At 45.0% G+C, this 19058-nt stretch overlaps 1 protein-coding gene across 2 annotated transcripts; it reads left to right on the top strand.

The window, feature by feature from the left end:
- The first annotated feature begins 48 nt into the window (after nucleotides 1-48).
- Nucleotides 49-18604, top strand: usp18 (ubiquitin specific peptidase 18). 2 transcript variants are annotated; one of them, XM_056425079.1, is made up of 10 exons: nucleotides 49-224; nucleotides 5246-5342; nucleotides 6130-6278; nucleotides 6357-6436; nucleotides 6522-6656; nucleotides 7284-7379; nucleotides 7445-7606; nucleotides 7680-7811; nucleotides 13894-13937; nucleotides 16090-18604. In XM_056425079.1, the coding sequence occupies exons 1-10, from the start codon at nucleotides 173-175 to the stop codon at nucleotides 16160-16162; spliced, it is 1020 nt and encodes a 339-aa protein (XP_056281054.1). In that variant the 5' UTR covers nucleotides 49-172; the 3' UTR covers nucleotides 16163-18604. The 2 variants fall into 2 exon arrangements, with proteins under 2 accessions (XP_056281054.1, XP_056281055.1); XM_056425080.1 differs by lacking the exon at nucleotides 49-224 and adding an exon at nucleotides 4985-5165.
- The last annotated feature ends 454 nt before the right edge of the window (nucleotides 18605-19058 follow it).

The following is a 19058-nucleotide window of genomic DNA, read 5'->3' as shown; positions in this document are numbered from 1 at the left end:
CAAAAACGAAAGTGAACCTCCAGCTGTAGACGTGAGGGTGACGTTTACTCTGAGATGACAGACTAATACTGTGAAACGAAACGAGGGACACCTTCCACCAGAGTCTCCCTGCACACTGCGGACCGGCAGGTGAACTCACAGGCTGCGAGGGGACGTCTGTGCGGGTGTTTCAATGGATCGGTACAGTTTGTGGTCAAACTTTTATATGTTGAACCGCTACTTTGGTAAGTGATTTAAATGTTACCAAAAGTACTCTGCGATGTATATTACTGCCACTGTTTCTGAGGCGTGTATTGGACTGCGTTGTATTGGTGTCTGTAATAGATTTGCTTCTGTACAGTATGTAAATAAGATGGAAAATGTATTAACATAAAACCATAACTAACTAACACAGGGGAAACAAAGAAGTAGTTGATGTATTTCCGGGCGAATATTTCATATTGCACTAGTGGCAGTGATTAACTGCGGTCAACTCAGCCGACACTCGGATCTCCGTGGTCAACTCAGCCGACACTTACATTTCTGTGCACCTATAGACTGATGTTGACGGTAAACGCATTCGATCGGGAGCGCGCTAGGGTTTTGATAAAGTTAGCTGAAGGATTCACGTGACACAACATCCGGTTTTGCAAAGTTAGCGGAAAGAACTACGTGAAACAACATCCGTTTTTCAAAATAAGATGTCGACAAATCATACACTAACATATACAAGTAAACAATTAACTGATTTCGAATCTTTATAGATCGTTTCTGAGATTTAGCTTAAATTATGCTAACATTAAAACTTTTTTACTGTACCAAGGAAGAGTTAATAAAAATAAAACTCAGACTTTTTATGTTAAAAAATTCCTATATATAGATTTCCCCAAGAGTTCCAGGAAATGAATGATGCAGCTGTGTTCAAGACAGTCCTGACTTCCATTATCCTGGAAATCAGACATATATGGTCCCAATTGGGAGATATTTCAAATTAAAAGTCCTAAATGTTTAAAGAAATCGGTCATTTCTTTAATGTTTGAAGTGCTTTATATATGTTTTTCCTCATAAGCCCCGGCATTGACTGATGCAGCTGTGTTCAGGACAATCTTGACTTCCATTATCCTGGAAATCAGACAAATCTACGGTCCCAATTGGGAGATATTTCAAATTAAATGTCCTAAATGTTTAAAGAAATCGGTCATTTCTTTAATGTTTGAAGTGCATTATATATGTTTTTCCTCATAAGCCCCGGCATTGACTGATGCAGCTGTGTTCAGGACAATCCTGACTTCCATTATCCTGGGAATCAGACATATCTACGGTCCCTATTGGGAGATATTTCAAAGTAAATGTCCTAAATGTTTACGAGTAATCGGTAATTTACTTAATGTTTGAGGTGCTTTATATATGTTTACCCGGAAAAATCTGGGAAATAATTTGGGAATTGTTAATAAAACATGATTTACCCTTCAACTTCCACTGATATGCATGCAAACTAATACATTGTTTCACACACACACACACACACACACACACACACACACACACACACACACACACACACACACACACACACACACACACACACACACTGACAAACACATAGACCAGTGGTCGCCAACCCGTCGATCGCGATCGACCGGTCGATCTCGGAGACGTTCCCTGTCGATCTCCAAAATAAAATGAAAATAAATTCAGAAACACATTGTTCCTTGTTTTCGAACATTTTCTGAAGTGTCTTCTGAAATGTTTTCTTTCTGACTGGAAGATTGACGTCAGAAAAGATCTCCGCCTGATTCATGAACGCCTGAAAACGGGTTCGCTTACACAGCCGTGTTGTCAGCTGTGCTCCCCGAAAGAGGGGAACGTACCACTACAGGTGGGGCGCAGGGGGAAATGCAGAAAGACCTTTATTGATAACTTCACATATTACAAGCTCAAAGTACACCGACATAAAACTAAGTCATCAATAAATAAATGTTGAAATGCCTGTACCTTCGTGTACATGTTTACATTACGGCATTAACAGGTTACGCCTGCGCGACAGCCGAGATTCTTGGCAACTTGCCAGGTCTTACCTCCGTGAGTTGGGCTTTTCTGCTGTTGTCCTTCAAAACAAAAGCTCAACATTGAGCTTTTTTTTCATGTCTGATTGAGCAATCTGGTTTACTTGAAAGTGATTGCAATTGCATTTATTCTATTATTTGAAAAGGGACAGATGCAGGAGTCACAAATGGTGATTCTCATATTTATTATTATGAAAATTATTTAAATCTGAGGATGTCTGTAGAGCTGATGTGAACGTAATCACCAACGGTGTGAGTTCAGAACCAATCCCAGATGAGAAAACTTTCATCAATACCAATTTTGCCCCGAAAAACTCGTCAGTGGAGTTGAGAAAATCACCAAATCAAAGACCAGGAGCTGGATTACTGACAGACAGCTGACAGACTGCCTCAGACTGGCTGTCTGTGATTATGAACTAACTACAAGCTCACAGACAGAGTTCAGTCACAGCCATAACACTGACTGGAGTCACATGGCTTGATGGCCTTGTGATCACAGAGCTGAACTTCCATGAGTTGCATTGACTGATCATGTTGTCAGTGTTGTGTTGTAATTGGATTAGATTCAATTCATTGTCATTTCTAAAGTACAGGTACAGAGGCAACGAAATGTAAATAAATACAACATTTATATTGGTAGTTCATCCAGCTGCTCATTGCAAATATGTTTTTGCTTGTTCATATTGTGTGCGGTTAACAAATATCTTACTTGTTATATTACACTTAAATTCTGTGTTCCTGGTCACATCAATTTGAACGCTGGACCAAAATGACAATTAGGCCAAATAAAAAGTCATAAGTCCAGTCTGGACAGTCGTTTTCTCTCAACGCCTCAATAGGTAGATCTTGCCGTCATGAAGGCGGAGGTCAGGGATCTTGGGCTCAAAAAGGTTGGTGACCACTGACATAGACACTCACATACGTACACACACACACAGGCAGAGACACACACATACTCACACACAGACACAAATTCTCATACGCACACACTCTTACACCCGCACACACACAAAGACAGACACACACTCACACACACACACAGAATGACAGACACACACGCACACAGACACACACTCTCACACACAGACACACACATACAGACACTCACATACATACAAACACAGGCAGAATCTCACACACGCTTATGAGGAAAAACATATATAAAGCACTTCAAACATTAAAGAAATGACCGATTTCTTTAAACATTTAGGACTTTTAATTTGAAATATCTCCCAATTGGGACCATAGATATGTCTGATTTCCAGGATAATGGAAGTCAGGACTGTCTTGAACACAGCTGCATCATTCATTTCCTGGAACTCTTGGGGAAATCTATATATAGGAATTTTTTAACATAAAAAGTCTGAGTTTTATTTTTATTAACTCTTCCTTGGTACAGTAAAAAAGTTTTAATGTTAGCATAATTTAAGCTAAATCTCAGAAACGATCTATAAAGATTCGAAATCAGTTAATTGTTTACTTGTATATGTTAGTGTATGATTTGTCGACATCTTATTTTGAAAAACGGATGTTGTTTCACGTAGTTCTTTCCGCTAACTTTGCAAAACCGGATGTTATGTCACGTGAATTCTTCCGCTAACTTTATCAAAACCCTCGCGCGCTCCCGATCGAATGCGTTTACCGTCAACATCAGTCTATAGGTGCACAGAAATGTAAGTGTCGGCTGAGTTGACCACGGAGATCCGAGTGTCGGCTGAGTTGACCGCAGTTGTGGACTGAATAGACTTGAATGATGGCCAAAACGGTGCCTTTTCAGTGGAGAACACATAATAAAGTACCCGAGTTGCCCCTTCAGGAGAAAACATAATAAAGTACCCTAGTTGCCCCTCCAGGGGATAAAACACAATAAAGTACCTCTCTAGGTTGCCTTTACAGAGGAGGAAACATAATAAAGTACCCATATCCTGGCAATCTCAACACTTTACTCAGCACTTTACTTTACTCAGCACTTTACTTTGTTTTCCACTTGTATATTTAGTCTTAGTATTTAGTTTTTAGTTTTTTAGTATTTAGTTTTGTGTTTTATAATTATTTTTATTAATGCTCTGATGTGCACCGCTGCTGTGATTTTTGAAATTTCCCCACTGTGGGACGAATAAAGGTATATATCATATTATATGGTGCCTTTCCAGTGGAGAAAACATAATAAAGTACCCATTGGGTGCCCCTCCAGAGGATACAACATAATAAAGTCCCCATAAGGTCCCCCTCCAGGGGATAAAACATAATAAAGTACCCTAGTTGTCCCTCCAGAGGATACAACATAATAAAGTACCTCTCTAGGTTGATGCTCCAGAGGTTAAAACATAATAAAGGACCCATATGGTGCCCCTCCAGTGGAATACATGTGATGCAGTGCCCTCGAGGCTTCCTTTGCAGTAAAATAAACATGATGCATTGCCATAGGACGCCCTCCTAAAACCTCCTGCAACTGGTGCCTCACCACATGCAGCTGGTACCTTTTTCATTTTTTCAAAAAACCTGCCCCTCAGGCAACCTGAGTTGGCCACAGCAGGATGGTTTTAAAGGGGGGGGGGGAATATTTCACAAATGTTCAGGGGAATGAAAAAAGCGTGTTTACTCTCTGGAGCTCCTTTGAGAGTCTCTGAGGGTCTCCAGGCCCCTCGCGATTTGTTTGCAGTGTAGATCTCGCAGACCCACACGATCAGCTGTTAAAACATTATGGCTAAATTAAGATCTCCACGGGCTCCACCGCAATCTGTAACGATGCATTTACTTGCTCAGCGTGTGTGGTTTCTTCAGTGAATTTCTTCGTATTATTGCATTTCACACAGTTATTTTTCTCTTCACAACCAATAAATCCCTCACGTGTGCAGCGACGACGTAGAAAAACAAAACACTGACCTTGGATCTGTGTAAAATAAACATCTCCTGTACACGCGGCCTTAAGTCAACAAACCAAACATGAATTTCTCACTCTGTCTTCTATCAAATGACGTAATTGTTTATTTGAATTCAATATGCAAGTGAGGTAGGCGTTCGCTGCAGCTATATTTACCTTCGGCCTCAGGACTTTGCTGTTACATTTTTCATTTTATTTTCACACGTGTACACCCGCTGGCACTCGGGGCCGCTACGGTAGGCGGGCCGTAGATAACGTGTTCGGTTTGAGTTTTGACAAACCGGATTATTTGAATGTTTCTGATGGTCTGCCACAGGAATGAGAGGCCTCCCCAACTACAATCTGTCCTGCTGTGTGAACACGTTACTCCAGACCTTCTCTGCTACCTGGGAAGTCGGAGAACTTCTCGCCAAGTAAGAAATATTAAGTTGCATATCCATATGAACCTGATTTTTAAAACAAATACAGCTTCAGTATAATTTAAAGGGTTTTTTCATTGATTGCTTTTTCTGTTTCCTACTATTTATTGGTTGGTCAGGAAAAAAGAGCACATCAGAAGAAGTTTAGAAAGAAATCTATTATACGAAACAACAACAATTTACACTGGAAACCACAATAAAGAATGCACGGTATTACCTTGCAATATGTGTATAGACTTAAAAATAATTTAATAATGAAATCCATGTGATAAACAAAACCCAAAAAGTCTGAACACATCAACGATATATTTATATTCATATATATATATAAAATAAGATAAGATTATTCTTTATTAGTCCCTCAGTGGGGAAATTGCAGGAGTACAGTAGCAGGTGCACAGTAGTGAGCAGTAATACAAATAAAAAGTAAAAAAACAGTAAGAAAAATACATATATATTTATTTATATATATTTATATATAAATATATTTATAAATATATATTTATATATGTATATGTACTTATATATATATATTTACATATATATATATATGTATATATATATATATATATATATATATATATTATATATAAAGTGTTCCCAAGCAAGATCAGCAGATATTCCCTTACTTTATTTAATTCCAGTGAAAATGACAATTGATAATAATTGAACAAAATGGCCGCAAATTTGAGAAGTAAAGCGGGGATTGCACTGGTGTCAATCCGGATTTTTCTCAGGTGCTAAAAAAAGTTTACCGAGGGTTTATGAATTGCACCGCTAGGTGGGAGGCAGGCGGCGTGGGGGCGGACGGTCGTGGTCGTAACGTCCCCCTGCAGCTGAAGAGAGTTCTGGCCTCCATGAGGAGCGACCGCCCTCAGCCGACGCCTCACCGCGACTTCCTCCACTCTCTGGATGGGAACCGCATTCGACGTAAAGGAAAAACAAACCCCCGCACAATATTTTAATACCGATGTGGTTCACCTGACAACTTCTGACAATGCTTTGCAGTTTCTGTGCAGCACGATGCCGACGAGGTGTTCCTCCACATCTTGAACTTCATGCAGCAGCAGATGGACGACAAACCTCTGGTGGGTAATCCTGAATGTTCGTTATTTCTCCGCCTGTGTGTGCGTCAGCCATAATGTGCGTCAGCATTTTGTTTTTCTCTGCCAGGCTCTTGAAATCCAGGATCTGTACAAGATTTCCTTGGAGACGTATCTGCAGTGTTTGGAGTGCAACTCCTTCCAGACTCTGACCAGCTACATGCTCAGCCTGTCTCTGCACGTGAAGGAAGATCACGACTCCCTGGTGCCGTTACTTTCTTTTCCCTCCTTTAGATTGTTTTTAAGACATTTTATATAATTGGCTTTTTATTTTAACCAAAATTAAATGAGAAGATCGACGTTACCGCATGTAAATGATGAACTAGGTTAGCTTTGGTTACCGTAGCATAAGCACAGAAAACACATCGCCTTGCTCTGCATGCAGGAAACTAAATCAATATTTCCAGCACCTATTATGCAAACTAATAAAACATTTCTTATTAAATCAATACAATCACAGAAGTGAGAAACTAACAAGTTGTGGTTTTACAGGAAATGATAAGACTATAACACGTTCAATTGTGATATTTTGAAGTGCTGGTATGTGATTTTTCATTTAAATTATGTTGTGACCACTAATTATATATATAAGAAATAGCCCAGAATATCACCTATAACTTAATTATCTGTTTATTAGGTTTATTATGGTGCTAACCGAGCCAGGCTAGCTGTTTGCCTCGTTTCCAGTCTTGATGCTAAGCTAAGCTAACTGGCTGCCGCGACACATTCAATGGTCAGGCGTGTGCTTAAAGTCACTGTCAAACAATTCCTGTAAACTTTCTTGAAGTCAAACTAAGAAGTAGCCTTTATTCTTTCCATGAACTTTTTCCAGGAGAACTGCATGACCTCCTTCTTCCGGCATCAGGAGCTGAGGGGGATCGATTGCTGCTTTTGTGCAACATGTGGAAGGAAAACTCCGTCTCAACAGGTGAGGAGTGAAACGCTTCCCAGAAAGTTTGAACCGCCACATTGAAACATCTTCTTCTTCCTCAGGCTTTCAAACTGCTCTCCCTGCCTCGTATCCTGTGCGTGCACCTGAAAAGGTTTCGGAATCGCGGCGGTTTCACCCAAAAACTCGATTGCGCGGTGACCTTTCCAGAAACCTTTGACTTCTCTGAGACCGTCAAAGAAGCGTTCTCGTCAGAGTTTAAACAGGTACTTAGAACAATTATGATAATAATAATATCTTCACATTGTCTCTTTCAAACAACTTTGTTTGTCCTTCCAGATCGACTGCAAGTACACGTTGCATGCAGTGGTCGTGCACTCTGGATATGCAATGTATGGTCACTATACTGCCTACGTTCGTCAGCGTGGGAGCCAGCGTTGGTACTATGCTAATGATAGCTACATCAAAGAGGTACGTCCAATCTTTTTCTGGCTTGTACTTGTTAAATATTACATACAAATATATGTCAACGCTTCATATTCAATCACAATGTACAGGCATGAAAGCTCCCATGTAGATTTGGCATAAATACGGTACGTCTTTAGGGTCTAGAGAGAAGGATGTGGCGACATCTAGTGGCGAGGCTGCAGATTGCAACCCAGCATGCCGGGCGGCTGATGCTAAATAGTGATCAACCCTACATCTAAGCCAGAGCTTGGTTTGCCTGTTCAAGAGCATATATAAATTATAAATTATTCTGTATTAATATCAATTTTAATTCCTCCCTTAAATTTAAATTTGAAGTATAAAAAGACACATGCCTTGTGAAATGTCCAATCTGAAATCGTTGAAGGTTTCCTCCTTAAAACTATCAGGGAAAGGGAAAAATAGCTTTAAATCGCAAGTTACGTATGTAACTATGGTTCTATGAATCCTGGATGACCGCCAGAGGCGGTGCTTAGCACTGGATATCTTCCGTCTTGCGCATAGCAGGTCGAGTATTAATAACGACAAAGTCACCCGTGACCTCGGATGACCCGCCCACCGGGTATAAGTTCCGGTGTCATCCCGAGATCAGTTCTACGGAATCTTCTCGCGAACTCACGAGATTCCGAGTGACTAAGAACTCTGGCGGTCATCCAGGATTCATAGAACCATAGTTACATACGTAACTTGCGTTCTATTTCATCCTTCCTGACCGCCAGAGGCGGTGCTTAGCACTGGATGACTTATATCAACAGAGTCACGAGGAATCCCAAGGAAACTACCTCATATGACTCAAGCAGAGGATTTGGACGGAGAACCACCTGCAATGCATGGAGGGTGTTCCCGTTCACTCTGTAGTCTCTGGTGAATGTGCGCAACGATGCCCCTGAGGCTGTTATATGCACCTATATTCCCTACGGGCATACCTCTCAGGGTCGCCCGTGATGTGGGAACGCTGTTGGTAGAACACCCTGCTCTGGATGGCAGAGCACGGACGTTCACCACCTATGCACAGGCAATGGCCTCCACTATCTAGTGGAACAGGCACTGTTCTGCAGTGGCATAGCCCTTCTTAGATCCACCCTAACTGACTAGTTATGGTGGTCAAGCTGTGCAGGCTGGACAGGCTGGTTGAGACCCGAGCGTGCCAGCACCTTTCGGGGAAGCCACTGCTTTAGGCCTCAGTGTGACACCCGAGCCATCTGAGTTCCCCTCAGACAAGGCTCATTGACCGACAGGGCGTGTAGCTTGCCTACTTGCTCTGCCGCAGTTATGGCAAGGATGAAAGGTCTTTGCCGACAGCAACCACAGCTCTGCCTCTGCCAAGGGTTCGAAGGGAGGCAAGTATAGGGTGTCCAGTACCACGGGCGAGTCCCCTGGAGGAGCCCTCGGGGGGGGGGGGGGCTCAGGGGATAGTCACTGAGGCCCTCCTTATGAAGAGGGACACCAGCTTGTGGCTGTTCCGCATCATTGTCGGCTTTAGCATGCTGCCATGAAATGGCAGCTATGTAGGCCCTCAGGATAGAGGCAGACATGCCCTTAACTAGAAGGGATGACTGAGGCGTGAGTACCGTAGGCACGAGGCACCGTACTGGGTCCCTCCGTCCGCTGGTCGGGAAGCGGCTTCGGTCTGCACATGTCTTGTAGACGGATAGCACTCTGGCGTTTAGAATAGTCCTTTGGACTGATCCTGTTCAGCTGCTTCTGCTGTCCTGCGGCCAAGCCCTTTGTTGGGCACGGCCGGGATCGGGATGGCAGGTCCCACCATCTAGCTGTGCTAGGGGTCCCGCATGTCAGCGAGGCACCGTGGCGTCTCACAGCGAAGTCTGTGCAGCCAGGGGAACCAAGTCCTGGCTGGAGGCAAGGGGGCCACCAGCAAAATTTGGTGGCCCTGTTGAAGACCCCGAGTCGTTGGCAAGATCAGCGGAAATGTGGGGAACGCCCTGGTTCCGTTCTCCTGGTCGCTACCTCGCCCGACAATTGGTCAGGTGAAGGGTTACCGGAGTAAGAAAAGTCAGAAGGGCACGGGAGCTCCGTAGCAGCTCTGCAGCCCTAGAGACCCCTGGAGGTTCAAGCCAACATGTGGTTGAGGCGATGTCTCGCCCAACAAGTACATATTCCCTCCCAAGTATGGCAGGAACTGTTTGAGCGCTAGGTGCATGGCCTGTGGCTCCAGACCCAAGTGTCGCGAATAGACTGTCCTCTGGAAGTCCTGTACCGCCAGACTGCGCCCCACCTTGAGAGGCGGGAGTCTGCTGTGGCGACCTCCCGGTGGGGCGGACCCCTTCCCTGGGGATACCCTCTGACGGGTATGCTCTCACCCTCTACGGGGATAGAGCCGAGGGCACCACTGTGACCCCCATCTTGTGCCTGTGGCCCCTGGCGAAGGCTGTTAGGCCCTCCATGCGAAGGGCGCCGCGACAGCAGCCCAAGCATTTGCCCGATAGGCAAGGAAAAAAGGGATAAAAGACCACTGCCTGCCCCCTCAGAGAGTACCTACCTGCTTGAGTGACGGGCAGGCCCACTTAGTGGCTGCATCTAGAGCTATACCAATGAAGGTTATGCTCCGAGAATGGCTCAGAAAACTCTTTATGTTCACGAAGGCCCAACCGGGCAGCGTGAGAAAGAGTGTAAGACAGCTGATGCTGCTGTCAATTTACCCGATAGGCAAGAAGAGAGGATAAAAGACAGCCATCTGCCCCCTCAGAGAGGGGAAGGCTGCAGAGGATGCTGTTCACCTGTCTGAGTGACGGCCAGGCCCGCTTAGTGGCTGCATCTAGAGCTACACCAATAAAGGTTATGCTCTGAGAATGGCTCAGACAGTTGTTTGTTCACGAAGGCCCAACCGGCGGCGTGAGAGAGTGCAAGTAATGCACTGTGTGGCCCTAAATGGGTATGGCGCACATATCAGCCAGATTGTCCAGGATGGCAGTTTCCTCATGCCCTGGTGATTGCAGGGCGGCAGTAACGCCTTTTGTAGAAACTCCTGGGGAAGTCCACATGGAAGAAGCCTGGGAATAACGGCTTTGGAAAGCATAACAGAGCAACCGTCTGTGAAGCATTCTAGGAACCTGACAAAAGGCCTCCTTTAAGTCGACAGACATGAGCCGATCTCCTCTGGAGACCACACGAAGGATGTCTGCTGTGCTCAGCATGAGAAAGTCAAGACGTGGCGCCCCCGAGTCTGCGGGGTGTGGACACGGTCCTGCGAAGACCAGATAACTGCTGCCTGGTCTAACCGGCTTGCACCGTGCGCTGCTGCGCCTATAGAGCAGGTCCCCTGATTTCACTGGGACAGTAGGGAGGTTGTTCCTACATGCCTCCGACAAGGGTGCCTGCGCCGGCCAAACAGCTGGTCTGAACCCTGGAGAGCATTAGGCGCCCAGGTTCTCTTGACGTAAGTGTAAATGCCTGCAGCGAAGCATCACTGAGGCTGTAGTCAAGTATGACATATGAGGGGGAGTTACCGTGTAGTAAGCACGGTAAAATGGTCACCTGAGAACCGACTGGGCTCGAGGGCACCGGTCATCCGGCCTCGGAGTCCCCTTGGGGAAAAACCGATGGATGCGATAGTCAGCTCAATGGATGGCATGGGACGGAGGCCATATTTGGCCATGTCCTGCATGGACGCCGGGGTTCGGTGATCTGTCGTAAGATGGTAACCCCTCAGATAGTCTCTGGAGGGGAGACTGAAAAGGCGGCAGGGCCGGGAATGACCCTGAAGACTAGGGTGGCGACTTATCTGAGCTAGTTCTGCGGTCAGCAGACCTACTCTATAAGCTAGCATGCCCGATTGAACTGCTAGGGGAGCCCCTGCGGCTCCTAGCCGGCGCTTGCAACTGGTCGGCTGGCCTGGAGCTGACCTGACCTGTCTGTTGGGGTCCTAGCAGGAGCTAGAGCGAGCGCACTCCGCTACTGCAGCGCAGGTCCTGTGGAGCAGGACAGAGACAGCCCGTCTAGTGAGGGGAGAGCGTAACGCTGCCCTCACTCGTACAGTAGCTGTAGCTGCTGGGGGTCGCAGCAGTAGGACTCCGCTACTGTGGCCCAGGTCCTGTGGAGCAGGACGGAGACAGCCCGTCTAGTGAGGGTATCAGCCACCACTGGCCTCACTAGTACGGTAGCTGTAGCAGCTAGGGTCGCAGCAGTAGCACTCCGCTACTGTGGCCCAGGTCCTGTGGAGCAGGACGGAGACAGCCCGTCTAGTGAGGGTATCAGCCACCACTGGCCTCACTAGTACGGTAGCTGTAGCAGCTAGGGTCGCAGCAGTAGCACTCCGCTACTGTGGCCCAGGTCCTGTCGAGCAGGACAGAGACAGTCCGTCTAGAGCGAGGACACCTCTTCAATACAGTAGCTGTGATTACTGGTGTCCTATCAGTAAACTTAAGCGAGCGCTCTGTTACTGTGGAAACGGGTTCCGTGAAGACAGTTTAGAAAGCGGTCTAGAGAACAGCCTCTCTAGAGAGAGGAAGTGAGGACACGCTTGACTAGTACAGTAGCTGTAATTACAAGCATCCCACGAGTAGCCTGGGCGAAAGCACTGTGCTACGGGGGAGCAGGTCCTGTGGAAACAGTCGTAGTGAGAGGGCAGGTCTCTTCGAGGACCCTCTCCACTACTATGACCACTGTACTTACTGGTGTCCTCCCAGTAAGCCTGAGCGAGAGCTCTGCGCTACTGTAGACGCTGATCCCGTGAGCACGGATCAGAAAACAGCATGCTCTAGTGAGTGAGGACACACTTCACTCGTCTGGTAGCTGTCAGCATTAGCGTGGCATTAGTTGGCCTGAGTGGAGACGCTCTGCTAGCTGCAACAGCGGCGATGTCATGGAGGTACATGTGCAGTATGCATCAGTATCGACTTTAGCTCAGTGGGGCGGCTTTAGCTCAGTGGGGTAAGAGGGCCGTCCTGCAACCGCAGGGTTGTGGGTTCGATCCCCGCTCTCCCCATTAGTTGCAAGTCAAGTGTCCTTGAGCAAGGCACTGAACCCCAGTTGCTTCCCGGGCGCTTCACCGCAGCCCACTGCTCCTTAATAACTAAGGATGGGTTAAATGCAGAGAACTAATTTCCCCTTAGGGATTAATAAAAGTGTATATTCTTATTCTTCTTCTTATTCTTATAGCCTCCTTAGCGTCCCCCCGGTGAGCCTGAGCGGGACGCTCTGCTCACTGGAAGCCGGTAGCAGTGTAGCAGTGTAGCAGTGTGCAGTCCAGCAGCAGAGCAGGCAGACGCGCTCGTTAGCGTGTAAATCGCCCAACAGTAGCCTGCGCGAGAGCACTCCGCTACTTGGGCCGAGGTCCTGTGGAACAGGAAGTAGCTGTCGGATTTAGCGTAGGCTCCGTTAGCCTGAGTGGACACACTCTGCTAGCTATGCACGGCGGCAATGCTACCAAAGTCAACACACACGCTATCCCACCGCTACAGAGAGCCGGTCGCGCCAGTGTAGCAGCCTGGCGACACCGAGCGGACGCGCTCTCGATAGCACACAGTTAGCAGGAACGAGAGCTCTGCTCCTGTGGGATATGCCGTCATAGACAGCAATTGTATTCGATCTCACCCGATTGAAGCTTCGCGGTGAAGGTGCTCTGGTGAAGACCGAGAAAAACCTGTGCGTTCTCCGGTCCGCCTCGACGGACCGCCATAGAGAACGCAACGTCCTCCTCCTCGGAGGAGAGCTCGTCGCAGCCTTTGGAGGGCGACGGATCGCAACTCCGACCATTTGGTCACAAGGCTCCCCGCGACGAGCTTCAGTTAAACTTCAGCTTTAGCTGATGCTAACGTAGTAATTCCGTTAGCCTGCGTATGCGAGAAGATGAAAAAGAACTGATCTCGGGATGACACCGGAACTTATACCCGGTGGGCGGGTCATCCGAGGTCACGGGTGACTTTGTCGTTATTAATACTCGACCTGCTATGCGCAAGACGGAAGATATCCAGTGCTAAGCACCGCCTCTGGCAGTCAGGAAGGATGAAATAGAACTCCACTTCTTCTTGAGGGATTGTTGTGTAATCATAATAATTTGTTTGGGTTGCAAATGCGATTCATTTTGTTTCCACTTTCCAACACATAGGCCTCCTGGGAAGACGTGCAGAGCACATATGGAGGACGTTGCAGGTAATCTTCAACACAGGTTTTTCATGTCTCTTAGCGTGCTTGTCACTAAACAGCTAGTACGGCTCTGTGTTTATGCTAGGCTAAGTTTGCTAATAATAAAGATGGCTGCTTCTTCCTCCTCCCTGGTTTAATGTAACCGTGGAGTGCCTCAGGGCTCTGTCGCGGTGCCCCTGTTATCCATCATATTCTTATTTAGGCACACGATTTGGCAGGAAGGAAGATATGCAAAAGCATACTCTGAGCATAATAGGCTACAGAGAACTTTTAATTTCTTCTCACATTAACAACTCCAGTTGTCTGTGTTCAGCCTCATCTATACAATTGTCTCACTTTCAGAAAATGTGGAATACAGTAACGATTTCCTCCATCACAAACTAACCCACCCCCAAAAAAGTGATTTTCATTATAGCCCTCTTAAACCGGCCTCCAGAGTTTTAAGATTTTTATGAATAACATTTAAAGCAGTGGTCACCAACCTTTTTGAGCCCAAGATCCCTGACCTCCGCCTTCATGACGGCAAGATCTACCTATTGAGGCGTTGAGAGAAAACGACTGTCCAGACTGGACTTATGACTTTTTATTTGGCCTAATTGTCATTTTGGTCCAGCGTTCAAATTGATGTGACCAGGAACACAGAATTTAAGTGTAATATAACAAGTAAGATATTTGTTAACCGCACACAATATGAACAAGAAAAAACACATTTGCAATGAGCAGCTGGATGAACTACCAATATAAATGTTGTATTTATTTACATTTCGTTGCCTCTGTACCTGTACTTTAGAAATGACAATGAATTGAATCTAATCCAATTACAACACAACACTGACAACATGATCAGTCAATGCAACTCATGGAAGTTCAGCTCTGTGATCACAAGGCCATCAAGCCATGTGACTCCAGTCAGTGTTATGGCTGTGACTGAACTCTGTCTGTGAGCTTGTAGTTAGTTCATAATCACAGACAGCCAGTCTGAGGCAGTCTGTCAGCTGTGTCAGTAATCCAGCTCCTGGTCTTTGATTTGGTGATTTTCTCAACTCCACTGACGAGTTTTTCGGGGCAAAATTGGTATTGATGAAAGTTTTCTCATCTGGGATTGGTTCTGAACTCACACCGTTGGTGATTACGTTCACATCAGCTCTACAGACATCCTCAGATTTAAATAATTTTCATAATAATAAATATGAGAATCACCATTTGTGACTCCTGCATCTGTCCCTTTTCAAATAATAGAATAAATGCAATTGCAATCACTTTCAAGTAAACCAGATTGCTCAATCAGACATGAAAAAAAAGCTCAATGTTGAGCTTTTGTTTTGAAGGACAACAGCAGAAAAGCCCAACTCACGGAGGTAAGACCTGGCAAGTCGCCAAGAATCTCGGCTGTCGCGCATGCGCAGGCGTAACCTGTTAATGCCGTAACGTAAACATGTACACGAAGGTACAGGCATTTCAACATTTATTTATTGATGACTTAGTTTTATGTCGGTGTACTTTGAGCTTGTAATATGTGAAGTTATCAATAAAGGTCTTTCTGCATTTCCCCCTGCGCCCCACCTGTAGTGGTACTTCCCCTCTTTCGGGGAGCACAGCTGACAACACGGCTGTGTAAGCGAACCCGTTTTCAGGCGTTCATGAATCAGGCGGAGATCTTTTCTGACGTCAATCTTCCAGTCAGAAAGAAAACATTTCAGAAGACACTTCAGAAAATGTTCGAAAACAAGGAACAATGTGTTTCTGAATTTATTTTCATTTTATTTTGGAGATCGACAGGGAACGTCTCCGAGATCGACGGGTTGGCGACCACTGATTTAAAGCCTCTCATGCGTGACTCACGCTGCCATCAGGCAGGTTTGATCTTTTTTTTTAACTTGCGGAAAGACCTTCAGATCTTTAGCCAAAGCCCGATTGTCCGCTTCTCATTGAAGATTAAAGACAAAAGGTCTTGTTGTGACTTGTTAAACTCACAAGCAGAGGACATCCGTCGTGTCTGTCAGGTTGTCTTGTCTGCAGCTTTCAGAAAATGTTTGTTTGTCTGAAACTCGTGTTCCTTTTTACACATTTTCAGTACTAACTCGTAGAAGAATAACTTTGTTTTGTACATTTCAGTCTGCAAGCCGGTTCATTGTCTTTTTTCTTATCTTTTTTACAGACACACAGCATATATGTTAATGTTCAGAAGAGGTACGCAAGAGGACGGACAGCAACAGGAACCTTCTGGCTGAGTGGATGGATGAATTATACCCGAGGTTGTGGCGCAATATTGGAGTATTAACATGTATTTGCTTGACGTAATCTATTGTATTTTTTTTTATTGGATATATGATTTCTTCGGAGCTCATTTAGATTGTTCTTTAACACAGTCATTTTTGACAACCGCCAGCAGGTGGCGACGAAGACTCAACACACTGATGGGTTTTCCAACCTCAGACCACACACACTGTGAACACACTCAGTGTGGGGGGCTGAAAAGAATGCTTAGCTTAGGTATTCACTGTTTGGGGGGAAATACCTGCTATTGGAGTCAATGTTCATTTTCCTGACACTGGTGTGTAATATATCTGACACCCATGAAGATCAATTAAGTTTTTTCTCATTTGGGCTGCCAACATTTTTTTTAAAACTCTTCTTTCATGTGTTGTTTTTTCTCACGACCTGCAGACTTTTTAATAGGAGGTACAGAAACTGATTTGTAATGAAACACCTGAATGTTTATCACTCCTATTGATAACACCAGCACATCTTCAACCACCTGAGCTCACAATGAACGCGCACTCTCACACACACACACACTAAAAAAAGCCCGCTCTGTCTGCAAAAAAAAGGTTAAATGTCGCCATCGAAGCCACAGTGCTCGAATGCTCGGAACAGGCTGTCAGCGGAGCCTCTTTAAGTTCCCACTCGCTGGGCCAACAGTCGGGGGGGGACCATGTGAAACGGTGCCGATGAGCCGCAGAGCTCTGACAGAATGGAACATGTCTGCACGGTGCCACGGGCAGCGGGCCTCACGCTCAGTCATCTCGTCGCCTCGCGACACAGGCCGAGCTCTCTGACCGGGCCGAGCTCTCTGACCGGGGGGTATCGTCCTCCTCTGATTGAGAAGTGAGTGCTCAGATTTTTTTTTTTACTCTGCGCTTTAGCATCCCTCAGCTTAATGTTTTGGTTTTCTGGGGCACAACCTAAATATTTTATTTAACTCTTGTTACCGCAGAACCTGCAAATATCCGCAATTTTGCAAAAATGCAGACTGAAAAAAAAGTATTTCCAGTAATATGATGCACAAATGATGATGGCACTGAGAAAGAGGCCATTGTGCACGTTGAGTGCTTTTACTTTCGATTCTTCCATTTTGCTGACAGCTGATGTACTTTCACTTATAACTCGGAACTTTTACTGATAACAAACTAATTTTACATTATGGTATTTGTGCTTTTACTAAAGTAAAGGCTCTAAATGCTTTAAATTATCATCATTACTATGTTAGCTTTAGCTAGTCGAGTCATCTGACAGTTGGGTAGTTTTATCTGTGTGCGGCATCACATTTTATTTGTTATCAAGCGGATTAGTTACCTTTCAACACAGTGCAGGAGACATGTCAAATCAAAGGCACACTTACTATTTATGCATCTCCATTATCCAGATTGTGAACAAGTAGGCCAACTGAAACGTTAAAGAGAAACATCAAAGAGCGCACCGTTCTATCGGCTTTTGATTTATAATTAATGTTATATGTGTCAAGTAGACGTTAGACGAGCACCTGCCCGGCACCGCCCTGACTGACGAACATCACAACACACGCGGGAACAATGCAACGGCGGGACACAGGCAGCCGCGCACCCCAAGGCCACGCGAATAAAGTCTGACTGCACGTCTGGACGGCTTCGTTTCTTCCCTCTGTGTTTTCTATTGTTCGCAGGTGAGCTCTGGCCCCTGGATGCACTTACTCAGACACTTTATGGCCGATCATAATCTCTGCCATTTGGTTTTTTAGCTCTTCATCTTAATCAGGTGTTAGCCGGTCGGCCAAGGACGCCTCATGCTCCATTGTTTTGACACATCGTTCTTTGTGCCAGCAGCGATAGCGATTGGCACAATAAAAAAGTAAAACAGATATATGGTGTGAACGTCGTCCCGGTGGGCACGCACATGCTTTGATGATATTCCTCGGGCTTTGCAGTGTGGCAACACTTAAAACTGTTTTCTTTGGGGAATATATCAAGATTCATTAATGCTTCTTTCGTCATTGTTGATGTGTGTTTACCAGTTACTAGGTGAGCACACCGCTGATGCACCGAGAATAAATGGAATTTGGCTATTTGAGAACTCCGAAATGTTCCCCTTGTGTGGAGGATTTCTCTGGCGTAGATAAGTGCTTTTGCTTGAATTCTTTTGCAAGTGACAGCCAGCCAGCACAGTATTCCAGCCCTATACTCTTGATATTAATCATCAATATGTAATTTATCAAAGAATAGCCCTCTTGTACAAATTGCTAATTAAAAAGTTGCAAAGAGGGCGAATATTAATACAAGCATGTTAGCATTATTCACATTAAAATATGTGCTCTTTCAGCTGGCTTGTCCATTTCAACCGGATGGTATGGTATAAGAAACTGCACTAGGTGTGTGTCCATCTACTTTATCTATAATAAAGTCAACATTCCCACACTACCTTTCTATTTGTAGTTCACCACTCTTTTTATTGTAGTTCCAGAAGTTTTACATGCAGTTTTTAATGGAAATCATACATTTCTGTGGTGTACGTGTCCTGTTTATCTTATTATGACGCTAGCGCTTCATGACATGTCACCACCCGAGCATGAAAAATCAAACCATGTAAATGAGCCACATTCCTCAATTTAGCTGTTCTCCGTGCACAGCTATTCAAGCATGAGTTTCTTGTTATATCAATTATATGCTTGGCCGTGGAATTACATGTCGCCATGTACAAAATAATGTGAAAATAAGGTTGTTATAAAGTGAAAAACATCTTTGTTATAACAATTATTTTTTTCAAAATTGTGAATCAGCGATGCAGATCTTTTTATTAATTGTTATGGCCTTGCAGCAGTTTGGTTACATACATACATAAAAAAGAAATTTCATATCATAAAACAAAAACATG

This window comes from Pseudoliparis swirei, chromosome 10 (genome assembly GCF_029220125.1).
Source record: "Pseudoliparis swirei isolate HS2019 ecotype Mariana Trench chromosome 10, NWPU_hadal_v1, whole genome shotgun sequence".
Lineage (NCBI taxonomy): Eukaryota > Metazoa > Chordata > Actinopteri > Perciformes > Liparidae > Pseudoliparis > Pseudoliparis swirei.
Note: the sequence above shows the minus strand (reverse complement) of the source record. Positions and strands in the feature narration are given on the sequence as shown.